Source organism: Microtus oregoni, unplaced genomic scaffold (assembly GCF_018167655.1).
Source record: "Microtus oregoni isolate MIOR12 unplaced genomic scaffold, Mior012 000040F_ref0000088, whole genome shotgun sequence".
NCBI lineage: Eukaryota > Metazoa > Chordata > Mammalia > Rodentia > Cricetidae > Microtus > Microtus oregoni.
The window spans coordinates 17,417,709-17,434,511 of record NW_024543207.1 but is presented as its reverse complement, the minus strand read 5'-3'; the positions used below and the strand labels follow the sequence as shown (position 1 = coordinate 17,434,511).

Here is a 16,803-nt window from a genome sequence, read left to right as displayed (position 1 = left end):
TAAACTGAAAATTCTCAACAGACAAACTTAAAAATGACTGACACATTTAAAAAATGTTCAAACATAACAACCTTTAGCCCTCAGAGAAATGTAAACCAAAACTTTGAGATTTTATCTTATCCTTGTAGAAATGACCAAGATTAAAAATTATTGCTAACAATTTATGCTTAAGAAAAGGTGGATAAGGAAAAAACCTTATTGTTGGAAGTGTAAACTGGTGCTGGAAGTGTAAACTGACAGTCACCTTTTGATCACACATAGTATTGAAAAACCTGGATAAACCAGACTCCTCCAGCAGGAAGAGAAGAATCAAAAATCTAGGACTAGCCACTTCAGCGACCCTGCCCTAGGAACCAGCTGAAGACAAAACCAGACTGCAATCCTGATAACAATCCCAATAAACAGTTGAGTTCTCTCCTTGTGATTATTAGCTTGCTGTTTTTTTTGTTCCCACTCAGATCACGCTTTTACTGGAGTTTATTAAAATATTTACATGTATCAGTGGATACCTTTTCTGGCATTATTCATGCCACGCCCCTAGCGGGAGAAAAGGTGACTCCTGTAAAAACACATTGCCTTGAGGCCTGGGCTGCCTGGGGAAAACCCCTAAGCCTTAAGACAGACAATGGCCCGGCATATACCTCCCATGGATTTCGTGCCTTTTGCGCACAGCTCCAAGTGACCCACATTACGGGTCTTCCATACAATCCACAAGGACAAGGTATTGTGGAGAGAGCCAACAGAAATATTAAAGAAATTCTACAAAAACAAAAGGGGAATAGCTGAATCCGCTTCCCCCAGGGAAAGAATCTCCCTTGCTCTCTTCACACTTAACTTTTTAAACCTGAATGAGTCGGGTACTGCAGCAGCTGAAAAGCATGCAGCAGGCCCTATGGAACAAAAGAAATATGTGATATGGAAAGATATATTGGATAACAAATGGTATGGACCGGATCTTGCGGTGGCAAGATCCAGGGGAGCTGTATGTGTTTTTCCACAGGGCCAAGAGGCTCCGCTTTGGGTTTCGAGCCGGCTGACACGCATGATCAAGGAAGTTCCTAAGGATGAGGCTGAGTCACTGGAGAAAGTTCCTGCTAACATCCCTGATGACGTGGATCCAGGGGAAGGTGGAGCACAGAAGGAGAAGCCTGTCAGCCTTCCCAAAGGCGATGCCCCTTCGCCATGATTTCCCCAGATTTTTACCACCGATAGAAACCTTGAGTTATAAGTCTAAAGTGGCCCTTTTAGGAGAAGCACGTAACATTACAGAGAAAGGGTCCCTGTGCTTTCAGTTGCGTGGGCATGTTTTTTGGCAAGCTGCCTGGGTGGCTGTGTGTTGTGCCTGTGGTTGGTTTGCTGCCTTCTAGCCCAGACCAATAGGGATAAGGCTATATTGGGACAAGGTTATAATCTCTCAGGCTTTAGCTACCCTGGAGTGTGGCTCCTTCCCCCAGATATGGTTGTCAGCACTAAGAGACGCTTAGGGCTTCCATCCTGCACAGCCTTTGCACCCCATGGGATCTGTTGATTGATCCATTGCACTTGGGTAGGTGTGCGGATGTAGGTTCCTCCTGCACAGCCTTTGCACCCCATGGGATCTGTCAATCCATTGCACTTGGGAAGGTGTGTGGTTGTAGGTTCCTGCGACACAGCCTTTGCACCCCCGGGGTTCCTCGAGTACCCATTACACAGGGGAAGGTGTGTCCATGGAAAATATCTTCCATCCTCCATCGACCAACACATCATGCATGACGTGGGGGTCAGATTGGATGACGTTAGTCCTGCGCTCATTGCTTACAAACAATAAGGGGGAATTGTAGTGAGCCAGACAGGATCGCCATTACAAGATGGCGCCAACATCCTGTCTTGTTGGTTATAAACAACTCCATATTTGGCTATGGCTTTGAGAGCTGCGCGTACCCGCTTCCCGCATGCACAGTGGATGAGGATCATTGAGCCTATCCCGATGCGGTCTGGTGTCAGCTGTTGGTGGCAGCCAATCACAGGGCGACCCGTGTGCCAATTCCCTATTTAAGCGGCTGCCTAAGTGCACCCTGGCCCCTTCGCTTCCTGCCCCTTAGCTCCCTGCCCCTCCGGTTCCTGTTCCTTGTTCTCCTGCCCCCCTCATTCCATGCTCCCCATCAATCAAGGGCACTCCAGTAAAAGCGTGATCTGAGTGGAATCCTGGTGTGGTGGTCATTCTTCGTCGCCGGTCGAGAGGTCCGCCACAAGCTCTGCCATCTTTTTTTTTTTAAATTTTGTGTGTTACTTTTTTATAAATTAAATGTACTCATTTATTTTATATTCCTATTAAAATTTCCCCTCCATCCTCTCCTCCCATTCCATTCCCTCACTTCCCCTCTCCCCTGACAGTGCACTCCTCCTCTGTTTCTGTTGAGAAAAGGGCAGTTTTTCCATGGATATCAGTAATGCATGGCATATCAAGTTGCTTTCAGACTAAGTTCCTCCCTTTCTTAATGTTGGGCAAGCCAACCCAGTATAAGAAATTATGAGAAATAGGTCCCCAAGAGACTAATGTGGGAGTCTCCTCTGTGTGCTGTGATTACCATTAATGAATAAAGAAACTGCCTTGGCCTGTTGATAGGACAGAACTTAGATAGGTGGGGAAGATGGAACCGAATGCTGGGAGAAAGAAGTGTAGAGTCAGAGATGCCATGGATCCACGGCCAGAGGTAAATGTGCTGAAATTTTACTGGTAGGCCACGACCTCATGGTGATATAAGGATTAATAGAAGTGGGTTAAATTAATATGTAAGAGTTAGCCAATAAGAAGTTAGAGATAAAGGGCCAAGCAGTGGTTTAATTAATACAGTTTCTGTGTGATTATTTTGGGTGTAAGCTAGCTAGGCACCAGGGACTAAAAAGCAGTTCTCCTTCCAATAAGAAACAGCAAAAACTTTAGGGTAAATCCCTCTTTCCACTGCTAGGAGTCACACAAATAGGCCAGCTGACAGAACTGTCACACATATGTAGAGGGCCTAATTAGTCCCATGCAGACTCCCTGGCTGTTAGTTCAGAATCTAAGAGCTCCTATGACCCCTGGCTAGTTATTTTTCTGGGTTCCCTTGTGATGTCCTTTACCCGTGGCTTATATAATCCTTCCTCCATCTTTTCAGAAGAATTCTTTTTTTATTTTTTATTATTATTATTAAAAATTTCCACCTTCTCCCATTTCCCTCCCCTTCCCCTCACTATCCCTCCCCCTCCCTCTCTCTCCAGTCCAAAGAGCAGTCAGGGTTCCCTGCCCTGTGGAAGTTCAAGGTCCTCCCCCCTCCATCCAGGTCTAGGAAGGTGAGCATCCAAACAGACTAGGCTCCCACAAAGCCAGTATATGCAGTAGGATCAAAACCCAGTGCCATTGTCCTTGGCTTCTCATTCAGCCCTCATTGTCCGCCATGTTCAGAGAGTCTGGTTTGATCACATGCCCCATCAGCCCCAGTCCAGCTGGCCTTGGTGAGCTCCCATTAGATCAGCCACACTGTCTCATCTTTAATGAGGTATTCCCTGTCTGGTCCCCCCATTCAGACTACAAAGCAATGTTTCATGTTTTAAATTGGTGTGTACTTTTAAGTCTCTTACAGTATGATATATTTAATCCAACCCTGATTTAAAATATATTAAGCTGTTCTCTACTATTGTCTGTTCTGCTGTTAACCTTCAATTGCAAGCAGTTTTTTTCTTTCTATTTTTTTACGAGTGTAAGTCTTACCTGCTAAGTTGAGAGCCAGTACAGTTAAGCTTGGACCCAGCTCCTCAGGCAGATTCTATACTGGAATTATAACTTATCTATAACTGGTAAACAGCCCTCAACTGCTCGGACACCTCAGGAATATGGCATTTAAATATTTAATTATTAAAAGACTTCATTACAAAAAGAGACAGGTTAGCTCCTAGCAGTAGCATTCTATTTCCTCCAAAGAAGACAGAAGACAATTGGGCACAGAACAACATCCACCCGCAATTTGGGTCAAGGGCCAAATACTAACTACTAGGCAAAACTGCTTTTCATGTAAACTGAAGATCTCCAGAAGTGGACAGAATCACTGGAATCAACAGCATAGCTGCTCAGGTCAAGGCAGGCTTGTCTTCCTACAGATTTCTTAGCCCACAGGATTTTCTGGAGCCTGACAGGTTCTGTGCTCCAAAGCAAAAGGCAAATATGACTTTTAGCAACCATGGAGGACCCTGAGGAGTAGCTGTAGGTCCCATCCAAGTAAGTTCTCTGTTGTTGTTTAATCAATAACTCAAGTAAAATTTTATCCTTCTAAAAGATCTCTGATGCAGTTTGACAGCTAAGAGGTTTTGCCAGTTTAAAAGGACAACCTCACCAAACAAATTTCAACAAAATACGAATAAAAGACCTGTAAGGAATAAAAGTGTGAGGACAAATACAAGTTATCAAATTTTTCTCTCACACTGCCTTCTTTAGTCTTAAAAATACTTTTCATTGTGCAAAAATTTCGGTCACAGTCATTCTAATATAAATATGCTGCTGTTTAAAACTTTTGTTTTCACAAACTGAAAAATTCTTGTGAGTTCCAGGGAGCCAAATTGAAGGATCCATCGTAAACAGGTTAGATACACCCCCCTCAATTCACTGGTCCTAAAATTTTTTTCCTAAACTTAACTTTGACCTCTGTTCTGACAATACCTTAAACAGGTGTAAGAGACACCATACATTTCTATACTACAAACATCGGACAGGAACAAACAGACCAGCTATGCCAGGATGTGACCAGCACCCAGCTTTCTCAGGTCCCACCCCAAGATGACACCCACAAATAAGCAGGAAGCAGTCTTGAGAATCTGCTGCCCCAATTCCTTTAACCTGTTGTGCCTAACCTTCAGCTTTTTTATTATAAAACTGAGATGGGAATATAATGGTCTGCTCTCTCCCTTTAAGAGACAACCCACACTCCTTTCCTCCCCCATCTGCTGAGGCAAGCTGATCTTCAGCTTCCAGCTTGAGTCCTTTCCTTTTCTGTCTCTCCCTCAAAGAGGCAGCTTCTGTCTCTCCCTTCTCCCCTTCTCTCTCTCTGTTCTTCTCCGCCTTTCCCTCTATAACCCACTAAATAAATATACAATATCACTCTGCATGGCGTGCCTATCTATGTCTCTCTTTCTCGCCCACCACGTGGCTCTCTACCTGGGACTAGCTGCCTTCAGAGACTTGTGGCATGATCTTATAGCATGCCCATCTGTTTGTCTCTCCTCATGGGAATGGCTGCCCTATTGAGGTCTTTTACCCAACATGTGGTTCCCTGCCTGGGACTTGTGGCTAGCTGCAGCTACTCTGGTGGCTCTCAGGACAAGCTGCACGCTGTCTGCTGCCACTTTGGGGACCTGCAGTGTGGTCTCATGGCCCACTGCCCGCTGTTGCCACTCAGAGATCTGCAGCATTTTACTTTTACCATTACACTAGCTCCTTGGTCAGCCTGGCTATTTCCCTTGGAAATAATGGAGCTTTAGGGAGATGGGAGGCTTTTTAACAAGTCCATAATGTAACCTGATTTAGTTAGGGATCCTCCTTTTGTCATTAAAAGCCCACACTCCTTCCAGATAGCTGTGTGGACCAGAGGATATGAAAGGCATATTTGGAGCCTGTGTAAACATTTAAAGATTGTCCCTTTGCTAACTGGAAGGTAGGGATAAGGGCTATTAATCCAGCCTGCTGATTAGTGGCATGGGCAGGGTGTGCCTTTGCCTCCACCTTGAGGAAAGAACTCAGGAAGGGGGTAAGGTTTGTAAACCTTTGTAAGTGAACAGATGGGAAAGATTATGGTGGGAGAAGACAGTGGTGTGCGACCCAAAGGTTAGTTTCTTTGACTCACGAATCAGAAGCTCAGCAGCCACTAAAGCACGTATGCAGGGTGCCAGCCTTGAGTAGTGAGGTCCAGCTTCTTTGACAGGTGTGCGACAGGTGCAAAGGGAGGTCTCAGCTGATGTCCTAGGACCCCAAGGACATATCTCTCCTTCTCTGTTACATAGAGGGAAAAAGGATGAGTTAAATCTGGAAGATGAAGAGCTCGGGCCTGGATAATGGCTAGCTAGTCCTAGGAATGATAAAACCTCTTTTTTGTAGAAGGAACAGCAAAGGCCTGAATTAGTTTTTGCCTAGGGTAATAGCTTTTTTTACAGTACCAATGAAATTACCTGGAGCCACGCAAGAAATCCGCTTAGGAGTTTATTAGAGGGGACGTACACAGGCCTGGGGAAGTCAGTGTGCAGAGAGAGAGAGGGGAAGATGGTGCATTCATCTTTTAAAAGCTGTCTAGCACATGTGCACAGGGGGTTGATGTGGCTGTCATATGCAGATGACGGGGCTCACGCATGTGTGCAAAGGCTTACCTGTGACATACGTGGATCCACCTACACATGGGTCATGCAGGAGCCCTTTAACATCACTGGGAGGCATTAGGCACTTCTGCCTGAGGGCTTTTATGCACATGCAGGGCCACTAGAACCCGGAAATATCAGTCTTATGTGGCTGAAAATATTAGAGTGAATGATAAAGAAAAGTCTTTTCTCGATTCCTCAAATTCTATGGTTGTTACTTAGTATGAACACTTTTCTTTGTTTATGACAGCAGTCCTTAACCTGTGGGTAATTACCCATTTGGGGGTCAAAACATCTTCTCAGAAGGGTCACCTAAAACCATCAGAAACAAAGATATTTACACTCTGATTCTTAACAGTATCAAACAGTTAGGTGTAGAAAAGAAAACAATTTTAAGGTTGGGATACAATTGTATTAAAGAGTGTCAACTTTAGGAAGGTTGCGGATCACTGGTTGAAGGTATGAGGAGTCATTAGAGGCACTGGTTCACCATTCACTGCTGTGTTGTGTCCATCTAGAATAGATACTAAGGAGGTCAGATGTTGGTTGAATGGTAACATATGTCACTGTATTTTTCACAAGCATATTCCTTCCTTGTACTATGAATTCTTTCATCTTGGGTAAGGTCTAAATGATTCCAAAGGCATTATCACATTCACACTATTGGTATGGTTTTGATTCAGAATATTTTTTATATCTTTTAGGGTCTGAAGAAGCATAAACAATTCATGAATATTTTGAAATTTGCAATATTTCACTGAAGTTTGAACTACCATGTCTTGAGAAGTGCTAAAAGATAATGAAAGGGTTTTTAAAATTTACAACATTAGTGCCATTTCTCTCCAGTATGAATTATCAGGTGTTTCAGAATTTCTTTACAAGTATGAAAATGCCACAGCATACAATTCACGGGGCTTCTCTGACAAGAATTGTTAGATGTTGTTTAAATCCAGAAAGCTGGTGAATGACCTTGCCATTCTCCAGTCATACTCTTCCTCTCCAATATGAATAGTCTGCTGTTGAGAATGTCATGTGTAAGCTCTAAAGTCTTTGCCACATTCTTTACACGTGTAGGGTTTCTCTCCAGAATGAATTCTTTGATATTCCTTAAGGTTTCAGGTACAGTTGAGAGGTTTGCCATTCTAGATATTTGTAAGGCTTTTCTCCAGTGTGAGTTATTTCATCCTGAGTTAGGTATGAAAACAGAGACTGTTCTTTCACTTCCCGGAAACACAGACAGGAAAAATCACAGAGAAACTATACTAATTACAGCATGTTTGGCCAACAGCTCATATTCCTAGATAGCTCTTACATCTTAAATTAGCTCATTTCTATTAATCTGTGTATCACCACGAGGCTGTGATTAACTGGCAATATTCTGGCATCATTCTCTTTTGGCAGTCACATGGCTTCACCTTGACTCTACCTACTTTCTCTTTCTATCTCTGTTTCCCGGATTTTCCACTTAGCATTAGGATATCCCACCTAATTGAAGGATTTTTATCTAGAATATGTTATGATATCTTATAGAGTTTAAAGAAATAAGAAAACATTTTATGAACATTTTGGCACTTGTATTATTTCACTGAAGTTTGAAATACTTTGTCTTGAGAAACACTAGAAAGCTCATAAAAAGTGTTTTCAAAATTGATGAAAATAATGACATTTCTCTCCAGTATGAATGATCAGGTGATTCAAGTCTTAGAAACTACAAAAAATCTATGCTCATTCTTCACAGGGTTTCTTTCACAAATCAATTCTTTGATGTTGTTTAAGACCAGAAGGCTCGAGGAGGACCTTTCCATTCTCCACACTCCTAATGTTCCTCTCTAAAATGAAAAGCCTGGTGTTGAGAACGTGTGTTTAAGTTCTAAAGTCTTTTCCACATTCCTTGCACTTGTGGTTTTCTCCCAAGTGTGAGATAATTTGTGCTGAGTTAAATATGACTTTTTACACAAGGCCTTTTCACATGTTTCACAGTAGGGTTTTTTCCCAGAATGGATTATTAAAAATGAGAAAGAATCCATAAAGTTTTAAAGACATTGCCACATATTTAACACTTATAGGGTTTCTCTCAAATATAAAAGAGCTCTTGCATTTTGAAAGTAATGATGATAAATGGAAGGCTTTGCCACATACTTCTCAGTTGTAGCGTTTCTTTCCTGTGTGAATGCTCTTGTATACAGAAAGTCATGATGGAACATAGAAGCCTTGCCACAACTTTGTGTGGTTTCTTGCCTGTATAAATTCTCTCATGTGCTTTAAGTAAAGGTGCAGTACAGGATCTTGACACATACTTCTAATTTCTAAGGTTTCTCTCCTGTATGAGTCCTCTTGTGTGAATAAAGTCCGGATGGACTCCTGTAGGATTTGCCACATAGTTCACACTTGAAGGGTATCTCTCCTGAATGAATACTCTTGTGCGAATAAAGTCCTGATCGACTACTGTAGGATTTGCCACATACTTTACACTTGAAGGGTTTTTCTCCTGAATGAATCTTCTTGTGTAGAGAAAGTCGTGATGGGCGATCGAAGGCCTTTCCACACACTTCACACTTGTAGGGATTCTCACCAGTATGAAATCTCATGTGTGCTGAAAGTTGTGATGGGAAATAGAAGGCCTTGGCACACACTTCACATTTGCAGGGTTTCTGTCCGGTATGAGTCTTCTTGTGCAGAGAGATTCCTGATGGAGTATTGTAGCCTTTACCACATAGTTCACATTTATAAGGTTTCTCTCCTGAATGAATCTTCTTGTGTAGAGAAAGTCGTGATGAACGATTGAAGGCCTTTCCACACACTTCACACTTGTAGGGATTCTCACCTGTATGAATTCTCCTGTGTTCAGAAAGTTGTGATTGAACATGGAAGGCCTTGCCACATACTTCACACAGGTAGAGTCTCTGGCTAGTATGAACCCTCTTGTGTACAGATAGTGATGATGGGTTTATGAAGGCTTTGTCACATACATCACACTGGTAGGGCTTCTCTCCTGTATGAACCATTCTGTGTTTAGAAAGTAATGATAGAGCATGGAAGGCACTGCCACACACTTCACACACGTAGGGTTTCTCTCCTGTATGAATCCTTTTGTGTTCAGAAAGTCGTGACTGACGACTGAAGCCCTTGCCACACACTTCACACCCATAGGGTTTCTCTCCTGCATGAATCCTTTTGTGATTGGAAAACCGTGATTGACGACTGAAGGCCTTTCCACATACCTCACACTGGTAGGGTTTCACTCTTGTATGGATTTTACTGTGTAGAGAAAGTTTTGATGGAAAACAGAAGGCCTTGCCACATACCTCACACTGGTAGGGCTTCTCTCCTGTATGAATCTTACTGTGTAGAGACAGTTGTGATGGATAATTGAAGGCCTTGTCACATGCTTCACAATTGAAGGGTTTTTCTGTTCTATGAATTCTCATGTGTAGATAAAGTCGTAATGGAAAATAGAAGGCATTCCCGCATACTTCACACTTGTAGGGTTTCTGTCCTGTATGAACAATTTTGTGTTTTGAAAGTAATGATGGAGCATGAAAGGCCTTGCCACATTCTTCACACTCATATGGCTTCTTTCTTAGATTAATTTTCTGGTGGCTAATAGGTTGTGAGATCCAAGGAGGGGCTTTGTCACATTCTTTGCCAGTAGACTGTTTGTTTCCTGGTGAATAAAAGTTGAGAAATGAATGAAACCTGAGCAAAATTCTCTATATTTATGTTTATTTTTAAAAACAGAAACATTGGCTCAGACCTGTATTTTTTTTTTTTTTTTTTTGGTTTTTCGAGACAGGGTTTCTCTGTGGCTTTGGAGCCCGTCCTGGAACTAGCTCTCTAGACCAGGCTGGTCTCGAACTCACAGAGATCCGCCTGCCTCTGCCTCCCAAGTGCTGGGATTAAAGGCGTGCGCCACCATCGCCCGGCTCAGACCTGTATTTTTCAATATTAATACCGTTACATTCAATATTCTAAAGATGTATTCAGTGCATCCTAATTAAAACCACCATGATAGGTTGAAATTACATAACTAGAAGTGAAAGACAAAGACAGGACAACATAGAACACAGAAACAAATGAGTATAAACAATGTCAAACATGCAGGGAAGGCAGAGCATCCACCATTAAGAAAACCAACTATGATGCTAATTTAAATGAGACACTTAAACACGTATAGAAATTTTATGTCCAGATGAACACAAAGTATAAATGTAGTCCAAGTTGGAAGACATATAATTTAATAGTTCATAGACATCCTAAATGCTTAGTTTTCCAATGTATGAAAATTTGGCTGAATAAGTAGAAAATTGTGCATTTCAATGTTAAATAATATATTTAAAGGATTGATGACAGGAGGATTTCTACACATCTCATGTATGAGGACCTACTGACAAAATTCTAAAAAAGACATAGTGTTTATGTAGAAATTACAGAGCTTAGTCAGTTACTGTAGACAGAGGCTGATCTAATGGGAGAAGGACAAAGCATAACAGAATCAAAGCTCCAGGAACATCCTCTTCTCACAGGAAACTGCAAAAGGAGATCCTTTAAACCGTATGTCCATCAGAACATTGTGAGTTAATGTTGCTGATAAAGTCTCCTTTTCTGCAAATCTCTCACCCTGGCCTCTGTCCCCTCATTCCTACACACCTGTTTCCATGGCAGCTGCTGCTAATCTCTTCATGTCTGAAAGTTCTTGTCTTTGCTCCAGAAATGTGACCAGGTATGGCTTAGAGGACGCAAGGCCTGTTCATGGGAAAAGAGAACATTATTATTAGTGTGTTCTACTAGGAATCACATGTCCTGTCTAGGACTGTATATATAAGGAAAGAATGGATATAATCAATGACTATAGAGGATTAGTTCTTTATGAATTTCCTGATGGGGCCATCAGAATGCATAGGAGGTAATGAAGATGTGCAGGTACTGAGGTTCATGCTCCCCAGTTACAAGAAAAAATATTAAAATCAAAGCGTGTGGTATTCTTTTTAACATGGATGCTTCCCACTCATGCCCCTTACTTTATGACATTACCCCAATATAAAGGGTACGTCTAAAAACAAAGAGAAGGTGTTAAGAACACGAGAAGAAATAAAATCATTCTAAGGCATATGAATACTCTCCTTAAGATCCCTAAAATTTGTCCCATAAATTTCATTGTTGGAAGCACAAGCACCCTTGAGATACTGTAGAAAGAAATCCAGTTTGATGCTGACAGTTAATTAAGAGTTCACCGTGGAAGAGTCCCTCCCCCATGTGGTAGAATATTACTTCAATGTGTGTTGATTTTGTTCATGCTCTGGAACATGTGATTAATGATGGAAAAATATGTTACATTTGTTTGACTAAATAAAATTCACCTGTGCTCAGGAAGCTGAGCCAGCAACCAGCTGACTAAAAGAGGTTGGAAGGAACCAGGTGGAGAAGGGCTTTTAAGTCCGGGTGTGGAGAATAATGAGAGCTTTCTCATAGACACAGCAAGGAGAGAAGGTGAGCTATTTGCTATATTTTCCCTCTGCGGAGAGGAAGTGCACCTCAGCTTCTGAATCTTGAGTTCCTTAGAAGGACAGAGATTTATACAAGTTCCCTTCATAGCTTTGAAAGAGGCTGTGCATGAGGGAACAGAATTCCCTCAGGCTGCAGCTCCTGTGGCACAACCACTGCTGGTGTATGCTGGGAATTGTAGTTCCTGATTAGGAGAGTCAGGGCTTAAAAGGCGGCAATGATTTAAAAATAGGACAACCCACCCAGGAACACAAGGTTGCTGAAATTCTCCAACATCACATCCCTGTACAAATTCCACTGATCAGGGTCCAGCAATTCACACTCCTCTGCAGAGAAATCAATGGCCACATCCCTGAATGACAACATTTCCTGAAATAAAGAAAATGAATAAATACTATGTATTATATTAATTAAAACAGGAAGAAAAACACAAATTACGAGAGGCATCTGTATTCTGGATATAAATCTAAAGGTCACCAATAGTGAGAAGAGAGCTGGAAGCCCTTCTGACATAGGGAAAAAATATCCGTAAACAAGTCTGATGCAGTGTTGTGATGTTGACCGGATTCATCATTAAGAACACTCAATGACAGGAGATTCTAGAAACTGCAAGGGATATTTTAGTCATGAGAACCATAAAATCAAGAGTGAGTGTATCTCCAGAAGAGTACTGTTCAGGCTGGAGAGATGGTTTAGTAGTAAAAAGCACTAACTGCTCTTCCAAAGACCTGGGATGGATTCTCAGCAGGCAGGATTCTCATGGCTGCTCACAACTGTTTACAACTCCAGTTACAGATGATGAGACATCACCTTATAAAAGAACACTAGCATTACAACCGTGCACACAACATGAATAAATAAATAATAAAATCTTGAGATAAAATAAGCATTGTGTCCCGTGCTAGTATCATGATACAGCAAACATAACATAGATTGCCAACATTACAGAACCATGGAGATGGAGAGGGTACTGCTCAGCCCATAGGAACAACCTCAAACGGTATATACAATGAGGGTGCAGAACAGATCCAGCAAGTCTGGGCTGAGGTTTGGCTTCCTGAGCATGAAATTTAGGCAAAGTGACAAAAGAACTCATTTAAATGGTTCATGACCTTTAATGAAAGAGTGGGATAAATACAGGTTCTTCTCAGTATCTTGTGACAGTGTTTAATACACTTAGTGAAATACTTGTTCAGAGTCAAAGAATGAAATATTCAGAGCAATACCTCTTCTACTTTATTATCATAGGAGCTAAAATAACGAGACCCCATGGAGGAGGAGAGAAAAATTCTTGTCAATGATTTGTGTAAACAATGGGAATGGGAGACAAAGGAAACAAAATAAGAAATTTCCATTTACTACAGTATACTACACATATGATTCAACTCTTGTTCAGGAATATAGGACTATAACAAAACACTGCAAAAAAAAGTTTTTAAATAGTAGCAACGTGGTTTGCTTCCATCTGGACTGATGACCTCATCAGGATGAAGACAACCATGTGTTCAGAAGTCATCTTTTTAAAAAAATATTTATTTATTATGTATACAATATTCTGTCTGTGTGTATATCTGCAGGCCAGAATACGGCACCAGTCCTCATTACAGATGGTTGTGAGCCACCATGTGCTTGCTGGGAATTGAATCAGAACCTTTGGAAGAGCAGGCAATGCTCTTAACCACTGAGCCATCTCTCCAGCCCCCCAGAAGTCATCTTTAGAAAAACTGAAGAACACACACCATATGAATTCACCATCATTCGGATTTAGTTGACCATGATGTATAAAACGAGCTATGCAGCACCTATAAAACTTCCTAGTACAACTGTCCCCTTTAGGTTTTATTGTATTTTTTTATAGACCAAACTGTCAACAGCAGGTCTCTAATGTATTTTAGATTAGAATGGATTTTATATACCATTAAATTCCTAAGATTATAATGATTATTCAAGTTGACAAAAAGCTGACTGAGAGATGTATGTCTAACAATTTATGTCTTGGTAAGTATAAGTTTAACCACTTATTTCTTTGTTAACACTAGACTTCTAAAATTTTAAAGTAAAAAAAAAACAAGATATATTTTATGAGTGAGGCCTAAATTCCCAAGGTCTACTTAGGCTAGCAGAAACCAACGTAAAGAAATATGACTAGCATTTTTGTCTTTACAAACTAGAATTACATTTTAAAGTTTTAGTTCAATGCTAAGGGATCTTTAATTCAAAATTTTAAGACTCAAGCTTAACAGGGATAAAACTGTAAAATCCTCATCTTATAGAAGCTACTAACTTATTATAAATTGTGATAATTAAAACATACAAGTTAATGGTCAGTCACCTTAGAGATGATTCAATTCTTCCATGTGCTCAGAACTATGTAGTTAAACTTAGCAAAAATGTAATTCATTTATGAGAACAAGTTTAGTTCTTCCATACATGTTGTCAAATAGAGAAGTAAATACAAAGAAAGTTTGTGCAAATTCAGGCACACTTAATAGATGATCCTCAAAATCCTTAGAGATACATTGAATATGACATTTAAAACATTTATTGACACAGAGGCAATCTGGAGTATACTTCCTGCTCTAACTTCTTCTCAGATCTCTGATGTTGAAAGAAAACTGTAGATTGATCCACTTAACAGCAATATTAACAAAATAAATGAATAAAATCCATTCCTTTTTATTTATTTTTTATGCCTGTTTATTTTGGATTTTTTTTTTTTTTTTTTTGGTTTTTCGAGACAGGGTTTCTCTGTGGCTTTGGAGCCTGTCCTGAAACTAGCTCTGTAGACCAGGCTGGTCTCGAACTCACAGAGATCCGCCTGCCTCTGCCTCCCGAGTGCTGGTAATAAAGGCGTGCGTCACCATCGCCCGGCTATTTTGGATTTTTTGAGATAGGGTTTCTCCATAGCTTTGGAGCATGTCCTGGAACTAGCTCTTGTGGACCAGACTGGCCATGAACTCAGAGATCTACTTACCTCTACCTCTCAAGTGCTGTGATTAAAGGTGTGCACCACCACAGTCTTGCTAATACTCATGTTCTTTCCTGGCACAAAAATTTAAAATAACAAAGTAATCAGATTTGAGATAGAAATGGAAAAACTAATAAGGAGTAAAAGGAATTCATAAAAAATTTAAATGTATTTCCTCTGGGCAATATGATGCTTAAGAAATGCAAAGATAATGGCATGTTCTCAAAATTTCCTTAGAGGCCAAAAAGGTTGAACAGAAATTACAAGTTTATAAGTTAAAATTTCTTCAGATTTTCAACTCTAGTTATTTTTGGTACAGCCTGAGAATCTGTTCCATCAGACAATCTTCAGGATACAGGAAACACGAACGCCTGCCGGCTAGTTTTTCCTCCACGGAACACTTATGCATTGAGAGTGTTCACATGTTTTATCATTTACAATATATGCTGCATATAATTTAATATTTACTTGAAAAACTTCAGAATTTTCTATATTTCTCACAACTTCTATGTATCCTGTTATCTAACAGGAAGGAATTCCTGAGCTCCAAATTGAAATTGTCCTAAATACTAAAGACTTATAAGTGATCAGACTCTGGCAAGGGAGGAGATTAAAGGGGGCGCACAAACACCAACCCTATAAAAAAGAATCATTTTCTACAGTATAAAGGCATTATTTTATTCCAATTTTAGTGCACAACTAGTAATAAAGAGACGTCGGCTTGATATCTGAAACTACGTCTATGTACTGAACCTTCTCTGCGTTCAGTTTTGCAGAGATCTGTGATAAAATTCACTATGGTCATGTATAGCATATATCCCTGACTAGTCAGCAATCAACACAGCACAAAGGTTTGGGAGCTCCAGTAAAATAATCGTCGTGTCGTATCTGGAACTTGGCTTTGTCAAATAAGGGTCCGCACGTCCTTCCTAGATCTCTCATTATAACCAAATATACAGCGCAGTAAGGATCAGAAACCCCTCTTTCTTCTCTGGACCGCTGAAAATCCTGACTACAGCCATCGGCAGCCGACACGCCCTGTCAGGGAGCGAGATCCCGGGAGGACTGGAGCAGCAGGGGACCCAGCACCGACCCCAGCGCCCACTCTCAGGCAGGGACCTACATCCTGCCTGGATGGCGCAGCCTAGGTAGGAACAGCAAATCCAAAGTGAGCTTCTTCCTTCTTCCCACGGCCCCGCGCCCACTCCTTTCACGATGGACCTACCGGCTCCCCCTGCACTACCGCTCAGACCTGCTTGGCTGCCCTGCACCCCGAACCAACCTGCGCTCAGAGATGCAACCCCAGCAGGGTAGTAAAACCCTTGAGTCCAAATTGGAGAGGGAAGCCAGAGGGTGGAATGCGCGCAGGAAATCAGAAGGCGACTTTGCGATCCATGATTGTGACATCACAATGATTGAAACTACATTTCCCATAAGTCCCCGTAATAGAGCTCCGGTAGGGGCTGGTTTCATGTGATCTTGGGAAAGAATGGCCGCCACCACCTGCTGCCGCTGGAGGGAGACTGGCTGGTGGTCAGGCTACTCTTAAAATCCTCAGTGTATGGAGACCTCTCAGCAATGTTTATTACATTTACTAGTGAAAGACCCTCTGGACACCCCCCCCCCTCCCAGAACCCGCAGCTGGCCTGCTCCCATGAGAACATCCTGTTCGCTTAAGACCCTCAGGACCCTCTCAGGACCTGCAGCTAGCCGGCTCTCATGAGAACATCCCGTTTGCTTAGGGAAACAGGATGCCTATAGTCAGCACATGTGCCCAACTTAGAATATCAGCAATTCACAAAAGAAACAATTCCCCCTATGAAAGATCCCAGCTTAGCTGCTGTAACGTCATTTCACAAGGCTTTTGACGAACAAATGTAAGTGCAGAGTGAGGTCAGGGTCCCTGGCTGTAAAGCAGGATATCTGTTCCCATATATCTGTGCTGGGAAAGGAAAAACCAGAAGAGGAACAGGATA

General features: G+C 41.5%; 1 protein-coding gene across 2 annotated transcripts; it reads right to left on the bottom strand.

Annotated features, from left to right (window-relative positions):
• Positions 1 to 6,199: 6,199 nt before the first annotated feature.
• Positions 6,200 to 16,221, bottom strand: LOC121433592 (zinc finger protein 728-like). 2 transcript variants are annotated; one of them, XM_041632076.1, is made up of 5 exons: positions 16,110 to 16,221; positions 14,834 to 14,901; positions 12,102 to 12,228; positions 11,005 to 11,100; positions 6,200 to 10,021 (listed from the first exon to the last, which is right to left on the bottom strand). In XM_041632076.1, exons 3-5 carry the CDS (start codon positions 12,223 to 12,225, stop codon positions 8,664 to 8,666), a joined length of 1,578 nt encoding a protein of 525 aa, XP_041488010.1. In that variant the 5' UTR covers positions 12,226 to 12,228; positions 14,834 to 14,901; positions 16,110 to 16,221; the 3' UTR covers positions 6,200 to 8,663. The 2 variants fall into 2 exon arrangements, with proteins under 2 accessions (XP_041488010.1, XP_041488011.1); XM_041632077.1 differs by lacking the exon at positions 14,834 to 14,901 and having other exon boundaries at positions 16,110 to 16,215.
• Positions 16,222 to 16,803: the final 582 nt, after the last annotated feature.

Bases quoted from the DNA above. Each gene is read 5' to 3' on its own strand.
- LOC121433592 (XM_041632076.1), bottom strand. From the start codon at position 12,225: ATGTTGTCATTCAGGGATGTGGCCATTGATTTCTCTGCAGAGGAGTGT. The intron at 11,101-12,101 runs GTGGGTTGTCCT...TCCCATGAACAG, and splicing joins CAGCAACCTTGTGTTCCTGG to GCCTTGCGTCCTCTAAGCCA. The intron at 10,022-11,004 runs GTGTGTAGGAAT...TTTATTCACCAG, and splicing joins AGCAGCTGCCATGGAAACAG to GAAACAAACAGTCTACTGGC.